Genomic DNA, 17,455 nt, shown 5'->3' on the forward strand with positions numbered 1-17,455 from the left:
AGCGAACGAATGAAGGGAGGAATGAAGAAAGGACCAAATGAATGAAGGAAGGACTGAACAAACTAATGAAAGAAGGAACAAACCAATGAACGAATGAATGAATAAATGACTGAACAAAGGACCTAATAAAGGAAATAACAAAAATCTGAATGAATGAAGGAAGGAATGAACTAAACAAATTAATGAAGGAAGGTTGGAAGGAACGAACGAACAAATATAGGAAGATTACTAAATGCACTACAGAATGTACTGCATGTACACACATCAGCTTTTTACATCATAATACTCACTACTCACTAATCACAAGTACTTTCAAAAGGGCTACTTTTTACTCATATTTTGAGTAATATTTACAACAGATACTTTTACTCCACTTGCACTACATTTTTGGGCAAGTAATGGTACGTTAACTTAAGTGTGATTTTTCTCTTTCCACTACTGCAAACGGGGGGAAAAACTATACAAAAATAGGGTTGGTGAAGGCCTTGTCCTGGCTTAGGTTAGGCCCTGATTGTGAAACAGTCCGTAAGCCTTTTACAAACTAATTTAAAGCCAAATAGGTCTAGGTTATAGATAAAATTTCAAAATGAATCTTTTTTAATGCAAAAAATTAAATAAAGATAATCTTCAGCCCAACACAAAGTCTAAATTTAACTTTCATATCAGGTTTAAACGCAACTCTATCCCTAATAAGTCATTTTGCTTATGCTTAACTCAACACATGAATGTGTTGATCCTACCATGAAAATTAACCATGGTTTTACTACAAATATGTAATGTGTGTATTTATATAGCGCATTTATCGTGTATGGCCATTCACCCAAAGCGCTTCACAATCATGAATATATAATTTTTTATTATTTTTTATTTTTAATTATGAGATTGTAGTGTGTTTTCACTGCAAAACACTACAATCTAAGCAAATAATGTGAAGTTTTGCAAAAAGCCATGACAAAATCAAGTCATTTTAGGCAACAAATATTTTTCTAAATGACAATGCAATTCTCAATACTGACGAATTTGTTAATCGTTACCAATAACTAGGGCCAGACAGGATCTGCAGACATTTTTTGCTATTTCTGCGTAGAATTTTGTAAAAAAAAAAATCCTAATTTGGGAGTATCATAACTAAAAATAAATACTTGAAATAAAAAAATAAAATCTTTTTAACTTTTATTTAATATTTACAATGCAAATTCATCTAGATCCACTTATTTGGTAAACTAATTAAGTATATCATATAATATATCTACTAAAAGACAGAAAATATTACTTTAAAAACTGTATTGTAGATAAATCCTGTGAACACTTACATATTAGTCAATATTACTGTTACAATTATTGTAAAAACTGAATAAATATAAATGTACACACATTTACACAAGTAAATAAATAGACTCAATGATGGGCTAAAAATCTGCGGAGGTATGCAGATTTCTGCGCGCGCAAATTCCGTGTGGGCCTACCAATAACTAAAGCAAACAAACATACATAACACCCAACTAATACACTTAATGTATAGCGTTATTACACCTTTACTACATTAAATCTATAGTTAATTTTGTTTAAAGGTTATGTTAAAAACATAACCTCACAAAAACCGCCATCAAACTAGTGGTGAACCAAAAACCAAGTATAGACCCTCAGGCTAACGCTAAGGGTAAATATGGTTAACCCTGTAGTAAAATTACACATTAACCAAAGTTTAAGTGTAAACCCAAGCCTAACAACTCAATCCTGTTTGTCACACTCAAAATGGCTAAATGGCATGAAAAAGTTTTCAAAATAGCCTTGAAAGGAAACTATAAAGTAGAGATGGATGGGATTATATAGAGAAGCGAGAGAGAAAGTAAAACAAGAGTGCTGAAAGCTGTAAAAGCCTCAGCGGAGAGCTGAAATTGTAACTTCATAAATAAAGCATTCACTTGCTCTGACCTCTCATAACCATCTCCTCCATATTCAGTGTTTGCTAGTGTGGTGGGACACACACACACACACACACACACACACAATCAGAGAAAAACAGCTCAGAATGATTAACATTCACCTTCCAAACATAATCACAGACCCACACTTGAACTATTCAACCCCACACTTACCCAACATGTGTGAGATCTAGGTTTCAGGAGGGAAGTGAGAAAGTAAATGTGAAACGCTCTCAAGCAGGACAACAGTGAGAAATCATGCTAATGTCCACTCCAATGCGTCTACAACCACTTCGATTTGACATTTTGGAAAATAATCAGCATCTTAATCAGAAAGTTCAGTGACTCTGAATGGTGTAATCAATCAGAACTTGGACCCTATTAATTTTTATTGCATGAACAGAACAAAAACGGCAACAAAATGGTAAAAAGCTGCTAAATTAACAACTTTTTTAACCTTTACTAGTCTTTAATAGTATATTAAAGTCTATTAATAGTCTATTAGTAACCTATGTACAGTATTTAAGCTGCTGACACATAAATATCAGATTTTAATGTGGTCAATAAACATTTCTCTGGGAAAAAGATGGCAATTAGGGCTGCATGGTGGCACAGTGAGTGTCCCGTTCGCCTCACAGCAAGAAGGTCGCTGGGTCAGTTGATGTTTCTATGTGGAGTTTGCATGTTCTCCCCGTGTTCGTGTGGGTTTCCTCCAGGTGCTCCGGTTTCCCCCACAAGTCCAAAAACATGTGGTATAGGTGAATTGGGTAAGTTAAAATTGTCCATAGTGTGTGTGTGAATGAGTGTGTATGGATGTTTCCCAGTGATGGGTTGCAGCTGGAAGGGCATCCACTGCATAAAACATAATAAGTTGGCGGTTCATTCCGCTGTGGTGACCCCAGATTAATAAAGCCGAAAAGAAAATGAATGAATGAATGAAAGATGACAATTGTGAATGCAAACATTGAAAAAAAAGAATAACACCAACAAGTATAGAAATATAGAACCATTTTTTACAAAATGGAGCACTTAATTGCATAATAGCATGTGTCATAGAAACAAACAAAAGACTGAAATAAATTTTTCTTGTTAAAAACAAGAAAATTGTCAAATAATCTTGATTTAAAAACTTTTAAAAAATCAAAATCGAGAAAATGAGATCATGAAGAGCTAATTATTGGATATTTTATGTTAAAAAAGCAGATTGTTAGTCTAAAAACAGGTTTTTAACCAGTAAGCCTAGATCAATTTCTTCATTTCCATGCTGAAAATATATTTACTACTCACTATAAAACGCCCTCTCATATTCAACTGTGGTACCATTTGAGAAATCTTCTCTGTTGCAACTTTTGAAAAGTCCTGGTCCCGTATGAGTGAGCAATACTTAAATGAGAACTTGAATGAATGCCCTCAAACACATCTGCATATATATACACACATAACTATCAACTATTACAACACTCCTAATATCCTCGCCCTTGCGTTTCCAATATCACTGAACTAATACAAGTCAATATATGCTATTCTCAGCAGTAAATCCCAGCACACCCAGCCTTATAAATCAAAGTGAGAGCGTAAATAAATGCAGATTAAAAAAATGGCACATGCAAGCACGCCGATGAGCATAAATAAACACCAGCGAGCACCTCTTTCACACAGGGCATCTGGCAGACATTTCCACACAGCTGACAGCTGATGCTGTTCCACATGAGCAACGTACCATCCAAATCCACCGAAAGACACGCTCCTCTTCCTCCTCAGCATGATCCCTCTTTATTCTCCTCAAACTCCAATTGGTCTTCACTGTCTGCCTGCTCTCGTCCTCTTCAGTATCTCACAATCACTCTTTCTGTTTCCTCAGTGTCTCATCTCTCTCTCTCTCTCTTTCTGAAATGATTTCATTCTCCACCCTCTTTCTCACTCTTTGTGTGTGTATGTATGTGAGTGTGACAGTTTGGGGTTCTTGCACCTGCTGTGTCACTCCCTCTCACTTTAACTCCACACATGTTCTGAGCAGCAGAGAGGGTGGAGGATGAGGAAGAGGAGGAAGGAGGGGTGGCTGACGGCAGTTGTTACCCGCCTCAGGCTGAAGAGACCCAAACGGGTAAGTGAAATGTATAACTGCAGAGAAGTAAAGAAACAAATCAATACGAGCTCTGACGGTCTTTAATGAACTCTGCATTCTTCCTTCAAAAGAATTACAAAACCATTTTTTTTACTGAATAAAGCATAACAGGTTTTGGTTATAACCATATTGTAAACAATAAACTTGCCATAATTTCTATGTAACTGCAATGTCCATCTATACAATAAAGTTCTTGTATTTTTGTAATCCGATGGCATATGTACAGTTCATTTTATCAGGCATTTTAAATACTGTATAATTATAAATAATCACATTACTGTTACAAATGCTTCCTTCTTTAACTCAACCATTTAGTTCACATATGTAAAGATTATGACAAAACATGAACATTCATATAACAGCAAAAACATGAAATAAACTGCTAATATTTCTTTAAACTAGTCTGCCTTTTTGTGTCACGTTGTTTCACATGGCCGCCACCATTTTGGCTCTAACTCACATACTGTTGCCGCCATTTTGGCTCAACACTGCTACTTTTAACATCCATACATCTTACGACGATTTCTTCCTATAATTACAATTACTCACATTTTAAACTCTTCAAACACCCTAATAAACTCGTTTTGTGTATATGCTTGCTTACACTGCAATGTTTATTTGCACATTAGTTAACAGATTACACAAGTTAATTGCTAGTTCACTAAAATCACACAAAACAACCAATTAATCGCACAAGACTGCTTAAATCTGCATTCACATGTGTAACGAAACCATCCTGACTCATTTAACATCATTTTAAGTGTTTATACAAACCATATTTCTCTTACCTGCAGAGAAGTAAAGAAACAAATCAATACGAGCTCTGACGGTCTTTAATGAACTCTGACCCGAGCTGCTCTGTTCAACCTCTTTTATGCATTAAGCGCCCTCTACAGGATATACAAAAAAAATAACTTTGGAATTAGCCCAACAATACATTATAGTTAATGTATTCAAAATACATCCATTTAATCACCTAAACTTTTATAGGGGGGTCCCTTTTTTATTATTTATATATATGCACACATTACATATTTATTGACCCTTTACACTCTCCCCTATTTTCTTAGATGGCTCCGTTCATCTAAATAACCTCTTTAACCATTATATTGTTTTGATCTCTTCTTCCTTATTTTTTTCTAACCTCAGAATCTATTATAACTCCAATGACAGCAAGGATGAGTAGGCATACTCTGGTAGTAAAAAGTATTTTCTTGAGGCATGTATTGCTGTGTCGACCAAAGTGTGTTCGCTTCAGCCCTCCACGGTTGATAAGATGGTTTACCAAGAGCTTCGTATGTTAACATTTTGCGTGGTTTTCCCACTCTTTGTGTCCTTCTCACGTTTCCTTCCTCAGTCATTTTACTTTCACTTTCATCATTTCTGATTCTCTCTGCTTCATTTCTTAGCCCCTCATCATCTTTACCTGGTGTCACAGGCAATGGGTTTTCAACAATTATTTGTGTCTCTCCTTGTTCCTGGTCAAACTCTTGAATCTGGTTTTCCAAGGACTCAGGACAAAATTCAGTTGCAGACGGACGTAGACGAGAATGACTTTGGGCCATTTGAGTTACCGGTTCTCTCTCTTTTTCTGGAATAGACACAAATTTGTAGCAAGGTATGTTCTTACGAAGATCATATCGGTAAGTATGTCTCTCCTCATCAGAGGTATCTGATTCAGATTCATCCTCTGGTTGATTTCTCATCTGTTTGCTTTGTTTTACTTTCTTTGTCTCCTTTGTTCTAGCAATTGATTCTTCCAAAGGTAAGTCATTGACAGCCAGCAGGAGGTTGCGATGTAGCACCCGAAGGGTCTTCGAGCCATTTTCAGGTTGGATCTTATACACCGGCCCATCGCCAATGCGCTCTACAACTCGATGAACATCCTTCTCCCAGTATGCACGTAACTTTCCCGGTCCACCTCTCTCTGAGAGGTTTCTGACCAACACTCGGTCGCCTGGTTGAAGGATGGCACCTCTTACTGCTCGATCATAGTATCTCTTGCCCTTTGCCGAAGACCTTTGGCTATTTTCTTTTGCAATCTGATATGCTTGTCTCATTCTGTCTTCCCATTGTTCTGCAAATGTATGTTGGTTTGAGCTTTCTGTTTTGTTTTCCAGGTTAAACAGCAAGTCAACAGGCAACCTTGGTGATCTGCCATATAAGAGAAAGAATGGAGAGTAACCAGTTGATTCGTGCCTTGTGCAATTATAGGCATGCACAACGTGAGGCAAGTAGTCTTTCCAATTACTCTTTTTCTCCTCCTCTAGAGTCCTGAGCATTTGCAGAATTGTACGATTTAGTCGCTCCACAGGGTTACACTGAGGGTGATATGGTGTGGTTCGTGAGTGGGCAACTCCTGACAGCTGTTGTAGCTTTTGAAACAGGTGATTCTCAAACTCTTTCCCTTGGTCGTGGTGTAGTTTCTCGGGATACCCAAACCGAGGAATGAAGTCCTGGAAGATCTTCTCTGCAGCCGTTTTGCCAGACTTATTTTTTGTTGGATAGGCCTGTGCAAAGCGTGTAAAGTGATCTACCAGCAGGAGAATATACTCATAACCGCCCCTACTTTGTTCAAGATGCAAGTAATCCACACTCACCAACTCAAATGGGGAACTAGATGTGATAGAACCCATGGGTGCTCTTTGATGGACATGCGGATGTTTTTGTTTTATACAGGCACACTTTGTGGTTATGTATTCCTCAATCTCCTTCCTCATTGAAGGCCAATAGAAGCGTTCACGTGCAAGATGAAGCACTTTCTCAACACCTACGTGTCCCATTTCATTGTGCAACTTTTTAAGCACTAATGCTCTAAACTGCAGAGGAAGAACTAACTGCCAGTGTTGTCCCACTTTCCTGTACAAAATTCCATCCCTCATCTCCAACTTCATCCATTCATAAAGTAGTTTCCTTGTTTCCTTTTTCATGGAATTCTTGTCTTTCCAGTTTGGTGTCCAGCCTTGTTCCTTCAACTTGACAACCTCACCTATGGCTGGGTCATCTCGTTGTGCTGCTTTAACTTTTTCAGGGGTGACGGTGGAGAAACTTTCCTCATTGAACAGCATTTCTTTACTTGGAGTGTTAAGCTCTAAGGCAGCAATCCAAGGTACATCCCTTTCAGTTGATGCTTTACTACCCTGCCAAACAGCAGACACAGTTTCAGGTGATAATGTTTTGATGTGTTCCTCCATGATGTCTGTCAGTTTCAAAGGGTGCCTTGACAATGTGTCGGCATCAACATTGGTTCTTCCCGGTCTGTATTTGATGTCAAAGTGAAAATCCGCTAACTCACCCACCCAGCGCTGCCCTACCGCATTCAACCTTGCTGTGCTGAGAACATAAGTCAGTGGATTGTTGTCGGTGTAAACTGTGAATGTTGGAGCATAGTAAAGATAGTCTCTAAACTTATCACAGATGGCCCATTTAAGTGCCAAAAATTCCAGTTTACCCGAGTGTAAATGATAGTTCTTTTCCGCTGGTGTTAAAGTGCGGGATCCATACCCAATGACACGGAGTTTGTTGCCCTGATGTTGATAAAGCACAGCTCCCAGACCTTCATTGGAAGCGTCCGTGTGTAACACAAAAGGTAGGTCAAAATTTGGGTAAGCCAGCACTGGCGGACTCGTCAACACATCTACAAATTTGGAAACAATATTCCCATGCTCTGCTGTCCAAACAACTGGGGTTCTGGAGTGAAGCTGTCCCTTTTCTTTTGATCTTACTGCACTAGAACGACTGTGAACCTTTGGGTTTTGTGTACGCTCACTTGTCTCAGGAGGTCTTTGGAGAAGCTCAAAGAGTGGTTTTGCTAGTCGAGAAAAATCTTGAATATAGGACCTATAATAGCTTAGAAATCCAAGCAGTGCACGCACTTCTCCCACCGTACGTGGTTCTTTGCTCTTTAGGGCCCTGACAGCTTCCAAATCTGCTGGATCTATTTGAATTCCCTCTCCTGATACCAAACGACCTATGTATCGCACCTGTCTTTTAAACAGCTCACATTTTTGTGGACGGAGTTTAATTCCATGTTCTCTCATTTGGTGAAACACATTTCGGAGATTGTCTATGTGGTCATTGAACGACTTTGAAAAACAAAGCACATCATCTAAGTAAGGAGCACAACATTCATCTCGAATACCCTCCAACACTCCTTCCATGCATCGTTGAAATGCTGCTGGGGCATTCGTTAGTCCAAAAGGAATACGAACCCACTCGTATAGTCCCCATGGAGTGTTGAAGGCAGTGGCATGTCGAGACTCCTCGGTCACAAATCCCTGGTGGTATGCGCTCCCCTGATCCAAAATAGAAAACCATGAATTTCCCCCTAAGCTGTCTAAAAGATCTTGAATCCTCGGAAGAGGATGTCGATCAGGTATTGTCTTACGGTTAAGGTCTCGAAAATCAACGCACAACCGCAAGCTGTTGTCTTTTTTTCGAACGCATACCACAGGCGATGAATATGAAGATGACGACTTTCTAATCCATCCTCTATTCAATAGGTTTTGCACATAGTCTTTGACCTCTTTATAAAGGGGTTTGGGGATTGCATTATAACATCTTTGAACTGGTGTGTTATCAGTTAGGCGAATTTTCAGCTGAAGATCAGGAATACATCCAATATCTCCCTCCTCCCGAGCAAACACGTCCGATTCCTCAAACAACATTTTTCTCACCATATCTTGTTGCTGTTTATTGAGATGTCCCAGGTCAACAGGTGGGTGCCATTTTCCATCCATTGTCTGATTTTGATGTTCTCCTTTGCTACTGACATCATCTACTGATGGAACTTGGGATGAACACAGAAGTGCACTGCTGATCTGATTATCTGACTGTTCAACACTGGAAGACGGGCATACTGGTGTCAGTTCACTGATGGATTCTATCCCACCTAACACCAGTCTCTGAGGTAGGTGAATATCATGACTTGTAAAATTTTGAACTGGTATTCTCACTGTCTTTGAGGCATAAGGGGGCACATTTACAATAGCTGGAAACAACTCCAGCCCCTCCGGGAGGCAACTCTCTGCTGCTGGTTCAAACATCATGATTCCACTCTTGTGCCCTGCTTTTACCCGACACCTCACTTCTAGAATTTGACCTGCCGGAATGATAACTCTAAGCTTCCCAGTCTTCACTTTGGTGCTTGCAGTATATTCTTTGATGAGGTTAGAATTCACAGTGGAAACCAAGATTTCAGCTGTGTCTTTTTGCATCTGCAAGGTCTCTGAAAGCAAGTCAATGAGGTTGACGCTATTAACACAATCATTATTCTCTCTTATGATCTCTTCAATTACATTGAATCCAAGTAGGGGACAATCCATGCACTTCTGACTCACCAAAAGGGGTACTTGGATGGTGATGTTGTTTTGTTTTGCATTTGAGATTTCTAATAAAACTTCAACCCATCCATCAAAGGGTACATCTGTCCCATTTGCTGCAGTGACAGAAAGCTGATTATCTGCTAATAAAGACTCTAGGGGTTGGATTTCAATTTTTGGCAAAGTTTTCTTTAGCCAGGCCTGCCCAACAATACTGACCTGGGCGCCACTGTCCAAAAGCATTTGAGTCTTGACCCCATTTAAATTGCAAGTTATCATGCAGCGACCACCAATCAGTTGTGCAACACGTTTCTCCACAATAGCTCTTTTGAATGTGTTCTGTGTTACAGGTTTCTCACCTCTAGAAGCATTAGAAAAAGGTTGGGACACAAGATCTTTTTCGGTCACTGGTGGTCCCCTCCCAGTGACCTCCTCTCTTTTGACGATCGACTTTTCATGAGACAGCCCACAGCTCGGTGCCCTGCTTGGCCACATAGGAAACAGTGGGTACACACATCAACATTTTGAGATATGCATTGCTTGCATTTTCCCTTTGTTTCTTTTAAGGGTGGTTGTACATTTGCTGCGGCAAGATCAGCTTGCTGTTGAACAGCAGGGCGAAGGGACATAACTTTCTCTAGGCTCTTGGTCAGTGCAGATACTTGTGCAGAAAGCTCATGGATGGCCTCCCGATTGGCTTTAACTTCTGCATGACTCAGGGATGCCAATTTACCATCTACATCATCCTGCTGTGTGACATTTGCAACTGTAACCTTGGATTTATATGTATGACCTATTCGTTTTTGCCTTTCTGTTTCCTCACTAACAGACTGTGTAATCAGTTCCAAAATCTGATCATCTGTAGTTGTTTGTGTTGCTATAACTGTTTTAATGTCCCTCCGGACAAATGTGCATTTTTCATTCAGACCCTGATAAAGTGAGTGTAGGAAAACACCTTGGACCAATTTACGATCATACTGAAACTCAGATTCTGTTTGTTCTGACGCAAACAACACCCTCTGCTTAAGCCCCATCAACCGATATACAAACTGTTGAGGAGATTCTTTTTCCTGTTGTTTTGCATTACTCAATTCCTGAAATAATTCAGTGCTACTTTTGTCCCTCAGGTGAGCTCTAAGGAACCGCTTTAACTCAGGTACTGTAAGGCTATCTTTTGTAATAAGCATCTCTTTGAATGTACCAGGTCTGATTACCTTTAACACTGTTCGAATTATTTCTGACTCTGTGAAGTTCTCTGCAATACCTTCATCAATTTGTTTACAAATGCTGTTAAAACTCACGTCTGAATTTGTATCAGAAATTTGGCCACCATAAATTTTGAACTCCCTACGTGGCAAAAAGGATGCAACATCAGAGAATTTGATTAACCCAGTCATTTGTTCTGATACCCCAGATAGTGGAACAGTTTGTTCGGCTGCTACATGTGATGTAAGACCTGTAGTTGGTGCTACCTGCCCCCTGACAGCTGTTGATGTTGATGCAGAGGTCAATAGTCCCACAGTCTCTTCAGTTTCGTCGATGTTGGAAGCAGAACCTTGATCTGTAGCAGTCAACTCAAGAACAAGGTCATGAAGGGTCAGCAAGCGAGCCATTCCTTGGTCCTCTAGACTCTGCATTTGTTCTCCTCGCATGAAATCAACAACGAAGTCGTAGAGTTCCTCTTCTGTGGCCTCCATGCCTGGGATCATCACTCCTTCCTCCTCAGCACAACACTGAGCTACCTTGAAGAGTGCTTCGCAGTTGGAAGAGCCAACCAGAAGGTGGAGCTGCCTCTCGATCTCCCGCCGTAGTTCTCGAAGAGTACCCATGACTGGACTGCTGCTGTCTGCAACTCAACTCGCTGATATTGGGTGATGTTTAACCACTGTGGTTCTTAATTGATCAGCACCTGACCACCAGGTGGCGCTGATCCCGGACGAGCCCCCAAGTTGTTACCCGCCTCAGGCTGAAGAGACCCAAACGGGTAAGTGAAATGTATAACTGCAGAGAAGTAAAGAAACAAATCAATACGAGCTCTGACGGTCTTTAATGAACTCTGCATTCTTCCTTCAAAAGAATTACAAAACCATTTTTTTTACTGAATAAAGCATAACAGGTTTTGGTTATAACCATATTGTAAACAATAAACTTGCCATAATTTCTATGTAACTGCAATGTCCATCTATACAATAAAGTTCTTGTATTTTTGTAATCCGATGGCATATGTACAGTTCATTTTATCAGGCATTTTAAATACTGTATAATTATAAATAATCACATTACTGTTACAAATGCTTCCTTCTTTAACTCAACCATTTAGTTCACATATGTAAAGATTATGACAAAACATGAACATTCATATAACAGCAAAAACATGAAATAAACTGCTAATATTTCTTTAAACTAGTCTGCCTTTTTGTGTCACGTTGTTTCACATGGCCGCCACCATTTTGGCTCTAACTCACATACTGTTGCCGCCATTTTGGCTCAACACTGCTACTTTTAACATCCATACATCTTACGACGATTTCTTCCTATAATTACAATTACTCACATTTTAAACTCTTCAAACACCCTAATAAACTCGTTTTGTGTATATGCTTGCTTACACTGCAATGTTTATTTGCACATTAGTTAACAGATTACACAAGTTAATTGCTAGTTCACTAAAATCACACAAAACAACCAATTAATCGCACAAGACTGCTTAAATCTGCATTCACATGTGTAACGAAACCATCCTGACTCATTTAACATCATTTTAAGTGTTTATACAAACCATATTTCTCTTACCTGCAGAGAAGTAAAGAAACAAATCAATACGAGCTCTGACGGTCTTTAATGAACTCTGACCCGAGCTGCTCTGTTCAACCTCTTTTATGCATTAAGCGCCCTCTACAGGATATACAAAAAAAATAACTTTGGAATTAGCCCAACAATACATTATAGTTAATGTATTCAAAATACATCCATTTAATCACCTAAACTTTTATAGGGGGGTCCCTTTTTTATTATTTATATATATGCACACATTACATATTTATTGACCCTTTACACAATATTTTTTTAATCTTGTTCTCTCTGGAGACCCTCAGGGCCTTCTGTCTGCTGGAATATAGAATATGAGAGAAGGCTGCCTGAAACAGGCTCATAAGTGAAAGAGATTTGAACAGTAATGTGAGAGAATCTTACTGCAACATCTTACCTTTTCATCTGTTAGCGTCCTTTAGCATTTTCAAGCAATTTAGCCTGCAACCCATTGAACTCAAGTATGAATTAATAATGAGATCAAGAATAAGTGCATTGCGTAATAAGCGGATGTTCATAGCAAATGATGTATTTGGGTTTGTGATTATAGAGAAAAAAATACATGAGATTTGAGAAATACATCGGTTGAATTCTCGGTTTTCCTGGATTTATCATGTATGTGGTTAAGTTTAGTTTTATTCTGTTAAATATTCTGTTTCTTCCACATTTCAAATAGAAATGTTGTCATTTAGAGCTATAGTAATATATCAATTTTTGATTAGTAAAGCTGTCACATCCCTGGCTCGTTCCTGCTCACCCAATCAGCGCTCACCTTCACAAACCACCTCCATCCAATCCGGTGAACTCTCACCTGCCTTCTAATGGTTTGCACCTGTTCCCCATCAACTAGGACACTATACAAACTCACCTTCTCCTCTCAGCCGTTGGCCGGTATTGAAGTTGAATTGTTGTCTTCATCTGCGCTCCTTCGTCTTCTCCCCTTCTTTCACGGATATTCCTTATGCGTCTTCGAGTCCTTCATACTGATCAAGGGAAGTGAATTCTTATATGATGTTTACTAGAAGATCTGCTATCACTCTGATAAACAGTGTGCTTGTATACTTATCAAGGGATGACCAATACATGTTTTCTGATCCTGGTCAACGATCTAGAGGAATGCTTACACTTGTGTAGTGTTTACCAGAGGATCAGCTATCTACTAGATGAACTGTCTGTATGCTCACCTGCTGTGTCTCCTACGAGCGAACTTCAAGTGAGATCGATAACATCTACTATTGACACTTATATTGCTGTGACTGAAGATCGCTACAGCATAGCATTTTAGAAATTAAGACATGTTCTAAGATTTTTATAAAAATGCAATTAATATTGCAATTTTACTTAAACGCATATCTAGTAAATCCAGAGAAACTTTTTTCATAGATGAATATCTCTGTAATTGTAGGAATTCAAACGAGTAAATAACTGAAACGTATTTAACGTCATTCATTTTCTTTTAGTCCCTTTAATAATTTGGGGTCGCCACAACGGAATGAACCACCAACTTATCCAGCATATGTTTTACATAGCAGATGCCCTTCCAGCTGCCACACACACACATTCACTACAGACAATTTTAGCCTACCCAATTCACCTGTACCGCATGTCTTTGGACTGTGGGGGAAACCAGAGAACCCAGAGGAAACCCACACGGACGCAGGGAGAACACGCAAACTCCATACAGAAACAACTGACCCAGCCGAGACTCGAACCAGCTGTGAGACAACAGCACAACCTACTGCGCCACTACGTCGCCCATGATTTAATGTGTTTAAAAGAATAAATAAATAAACAAACTATTAAAGTTTTTACTCTTATGATACAAATAATACTGAATATTTGCATAAATAATATGCTCACTTTTGTCATTAAAATCTGCCAGCTCAAAAGTTCCACCCACTCTGACTGAATGGTCCTCTCCTTCTAGTTAATAATAATGAGTGTTTAGAATATCTGACCAAATGTAGAAATGTTGTCATCCTAAAAAAAAAAAAAAAAAAAAAGAGCAGCATCAATATCACATTTCAGTGTTTATGGCGCTGTCAGCTCTGCATTATTACAGAAGACTGGTAGTGATGTGATTTGGTTCCGGGCTTAGGAATTACTTTAGCGCCCTCTCCTGAAAATAGAAAAACTCTACGCTTTCAGATGCCATTCAAGACGACAGGATTAAACCCCATAGCTGTCAACATTGGGATGTTAAAATAAGGCATGTACAACCCCCCCCCCCCCCCTTTTTGTGTGGAACGATTATGACTTTAGAATATGACTTTAAAATGAACTTTATTCCTGTATTAATTGCGCTTTAAACATAGAGTTTACTGAAACAATCTACCACTGAAAAGTATTTAAAGACCATTCAATACTTGCAAATGCAGATAATTCCTTATTTAATTCAGTACAGATGTATTTTGAGCCATTAAAATAACAAATTGCAATAAAAGAATATTCGCATTTTAATAGGCTTTCTCGTGGATTAATTATCTATTAAATTCATTCACTCACTCTCTGGCTTATCTACATCTATCCTGCCTACTCAAGGCTCACCAGAGTGGAATGAACAGCCTGTGTGTTTAGATTTCGTTTTCCAAATCTGACGAAATTAGAAAAAGACGCAATGTCGCTGCGAGCAGGGTTCGAACCTGCGCGGGGAGACCCCATTGGATTTCAAGTCCAACGCCTTAACCACTCGGCCATCGCAGCTCACCGCAATAGCGCAGTAGCATGGTATAAAATGTCAGATGCCATCCCAGAATCCATCAAGGGTTACATCAATATGGTTCCCTCCACAGAAGCCCACACACTTTTCCATCGGTTTTGATTTTCATTGTAAATGTAAACGTCTGTGACTAACAACAGCCACTAGATGGCGCCGTCACCCCAGTGCAAAATAGCAAATTCGTTTGAAATCCCCTGCATTTGGTTTGTAACGTGCGATAATGTTTGCTGTTTTAAATTCTAGACTATGTTTAACGTTAGACCAGCTAACTGCCGAAGAAATACGAGAACACGAGAAGCGTAAGAAAGCTTAATCTGGTGGGATTTCAAAGCTGGCCCTTTCAAATGCTGTAATATTCATCTTCTCCGCCATTTTCCCTCAAATGTATTAGGTTTAATAACCTAAAATTTATTAGGCTATTGTTTAGTCCGTTTGAGGCAGATCGAGTGAGTAAAAACTAAAATGCCTGCTTTGGATTTTCACATTGCTTATATTGGTTTCTTTATGAAAATCAAAGATACATTTTTGTAATGTTACATTTTTCTTTATTCTCTAAAAGATTATTTAAAATAATAATTATGATTATCATTAAGAAAAATAATAACTAATATTCATGAAAAGGCAAAAGTACCGCTTGTGCAAGGAAAGCTTTGTATGGTATATGTTCGTAAACCCACACAACTTCTACGTCACGTGGGGATGTAGCTCAGTGGTAGAGCGCATGCTTCGCATGTATGAGGTCCCGGGTTCAATCCCCGGCATCTCCACTTTTTTTTAAAGTCAAGAGTCACACACTAAAAGTCATGTGCGTGCTTTATTAAACCCATATTACTCCAGCCTGAAAAATTTTATACCTCAAAAAAAGGTCTTACTGAAAGTTATTTTTCAACCTGAAAATTTGAATAAAACTTTAGATTTGTTTTCATTTTTTTCGATTTTAAGTAAAAGCATGTTTTTCCCATGTTTCTTATTTAATCTTTACACAACTGTTTTTTTTTCAATAAGTGAATTTATTTAACTTTATTTTTATATACGTTTCAATAGTAATCTGCCCATAGACTTTAAAAAAGACCAAAGTTTGTGCAAAAAAATCACCAAACACTGTGATATTAACAAAAATAATGCTCAAGATTCTATTGAAGAGAAAATAACATCTTGGATTGTAGGACTGAATTATAAATCGACATAAAATCCCATTTGTGGTTAAGCAAAAGTCTTGCACATCACGTGAGTAAAGTACGGCGATGTGATCAATATCCCCCCGAAGCCAGAAAGCGCTCTCTCATCACATATGCCCCAACGAAATCCAGGAAATACTATGGGAAATCCTTACAGCGTAGGATAAACAAGATTAAACTGCTTTCGTTTGATTCAACAGGATTAATAAACACATGGCAATCACAACCTGATCACAACATATGGTTTATCCGAGTTATTATTATAAATAAACATATTATAAATGTACTGATATCAAAGCAATGCCATTGTCACTGCTTATTAAAACGCTAAGTTACTATAAAATAGCTGCATGCTTTTTTTCTAATTTCAAACACTCGACTGAAGCTATGAAGTGAGTTTTAAGTAAAAACTACATTATATGTGGTATTTGCAGCTGCTTTTAGGTTTAACACAAGCAACATTTACTAAACTAAAGGCCGTAGTTCACCGAGAAGCAGCTGCTATTATGTGCAATTTGACTATCGCATGATGATATCGCATGCGACAGAAAACTGACTGCATCTCAATCAGCACCCTAAAGCTCCTGAGGTGGTTCATCAGTAGGTCATGTGCACGAATCCGGGCACTGATGAGAACAGTGATAAGCTTGGTTCACTACACATTGGGACACACTGAGTATGACATGACAACAGAACATCCCAGGCCCATAGCCAGGGAAGACCCACCCCTCACTAACAAAGGTCCCATACAGAATTTGTCCCATACCTGATCTCATTTGTCCAATTTTGACTGCTATGCCATCATAAATAGTGACAATAACCTATTAAAAAAGGCTTTAAGAATCCTGACACTTCAGACTTAGGCTAATCAGTTTTGGCCAATGCTAATGATTATTTTTCAACATCCTGCTGTGCAAGAAAACAAACACAGGGTTTCTACAGGCTTCATCAAGTCAAATTTAAGACTTTTAAATGCCTTTTTTAAGACCATAATGAATGAAATTTCAGACTTACACAAGGCTAAATCCTAATGATTTTTAACACTTGGTATAGCTTTACATGGACATAGGAAAATTAAGACCCGTTTAAAATGATTTAAGACCTACAACACAATATTTCAGAGGATTTAAGACTTTTTAAGACCTAAAATTTCTTTTTGAAATTGAAGACATTTTAAGACTTTTTAAGACCCTGCAGATACCCTGCTTAGAATCTGACGTAAGAGACGTCTTCTTTCCCTACTGTATTGTTTTCAAATAGAAAAAAAACATTTTACAGATAAATTTTATTTAAAATTTTGGAGCTTACTCTTGAAACAAAAAAATTACCAATAAAAAAGGGTGTGAAGCACCAAAAGTGGACCATATTAAAATGTATTT

The 17,455-nt window shown here is 38.4% G+C and overlaps 1 protein-coding gene and 2 non-coding genes across 3 annotated transcripts in view; 1 reads left to right on the forward strand and 2 right to left on the reverse strand.

Annotated features, from left to right (window-relative positions):
- The window catches only part of rap1gap2b (RAP1 GTPase activating protein 2b), a 119,975-nt gene extending 116,217 nt beyond the window's left edge, over nt 1-3,758 (reverse strand). The window contains exon 1 of the mRNA XM_056446264.1: nt 3,646-3,758. Coding sequence (XP_056302239.1) covers nt 3,646-3,689 — 44 coding nt within the window. The 5' untranslated portion in view covers nt 3,690-3,758. The remainder of the gene's footprint in view (nt 1-3,645) is intronic.
- Nucleotides 3,759-14,800: 11,042 nt separating this feature from the next.
- On the reverse strand, nt 14,801-14,882 carry trnas-uga (transfer RNA serine (anticodon UGA)). The gene has a single exon. It is a non-coding gene; the product is annotated as a tRNA-Ser (tRNA).
- A 711-nt stretch (nt 14,883-15,593) lies between these two features.
- On the forward strand, nt 15,594-15,665 carry trnaa-cgc (transfer RNA alanine (anticodon CGC)). Its single transcript has one exon. It is a non-coding gene; the product is annotated as a tRNA-Ala (tRNA).
- The last annotated feature ends 1,790 nt before the right edge of the window (nt 15,666-17,455 follow it).

Source organism: Danio aesculapii, chromosome 21, assembly GCF_903798145.1.
Source record: "Danio aesculapii chromosome 21, fDanAes4.1, whole genome shotgun sequence".
In the NCBI taxonomy this organism is placed as follows: domain Eukaryota; kingdom Metazoa; phylum Chordata; class Actinopteri; order Cypriniformes; family Danionidae; genus Danio; species Danio aesculapii.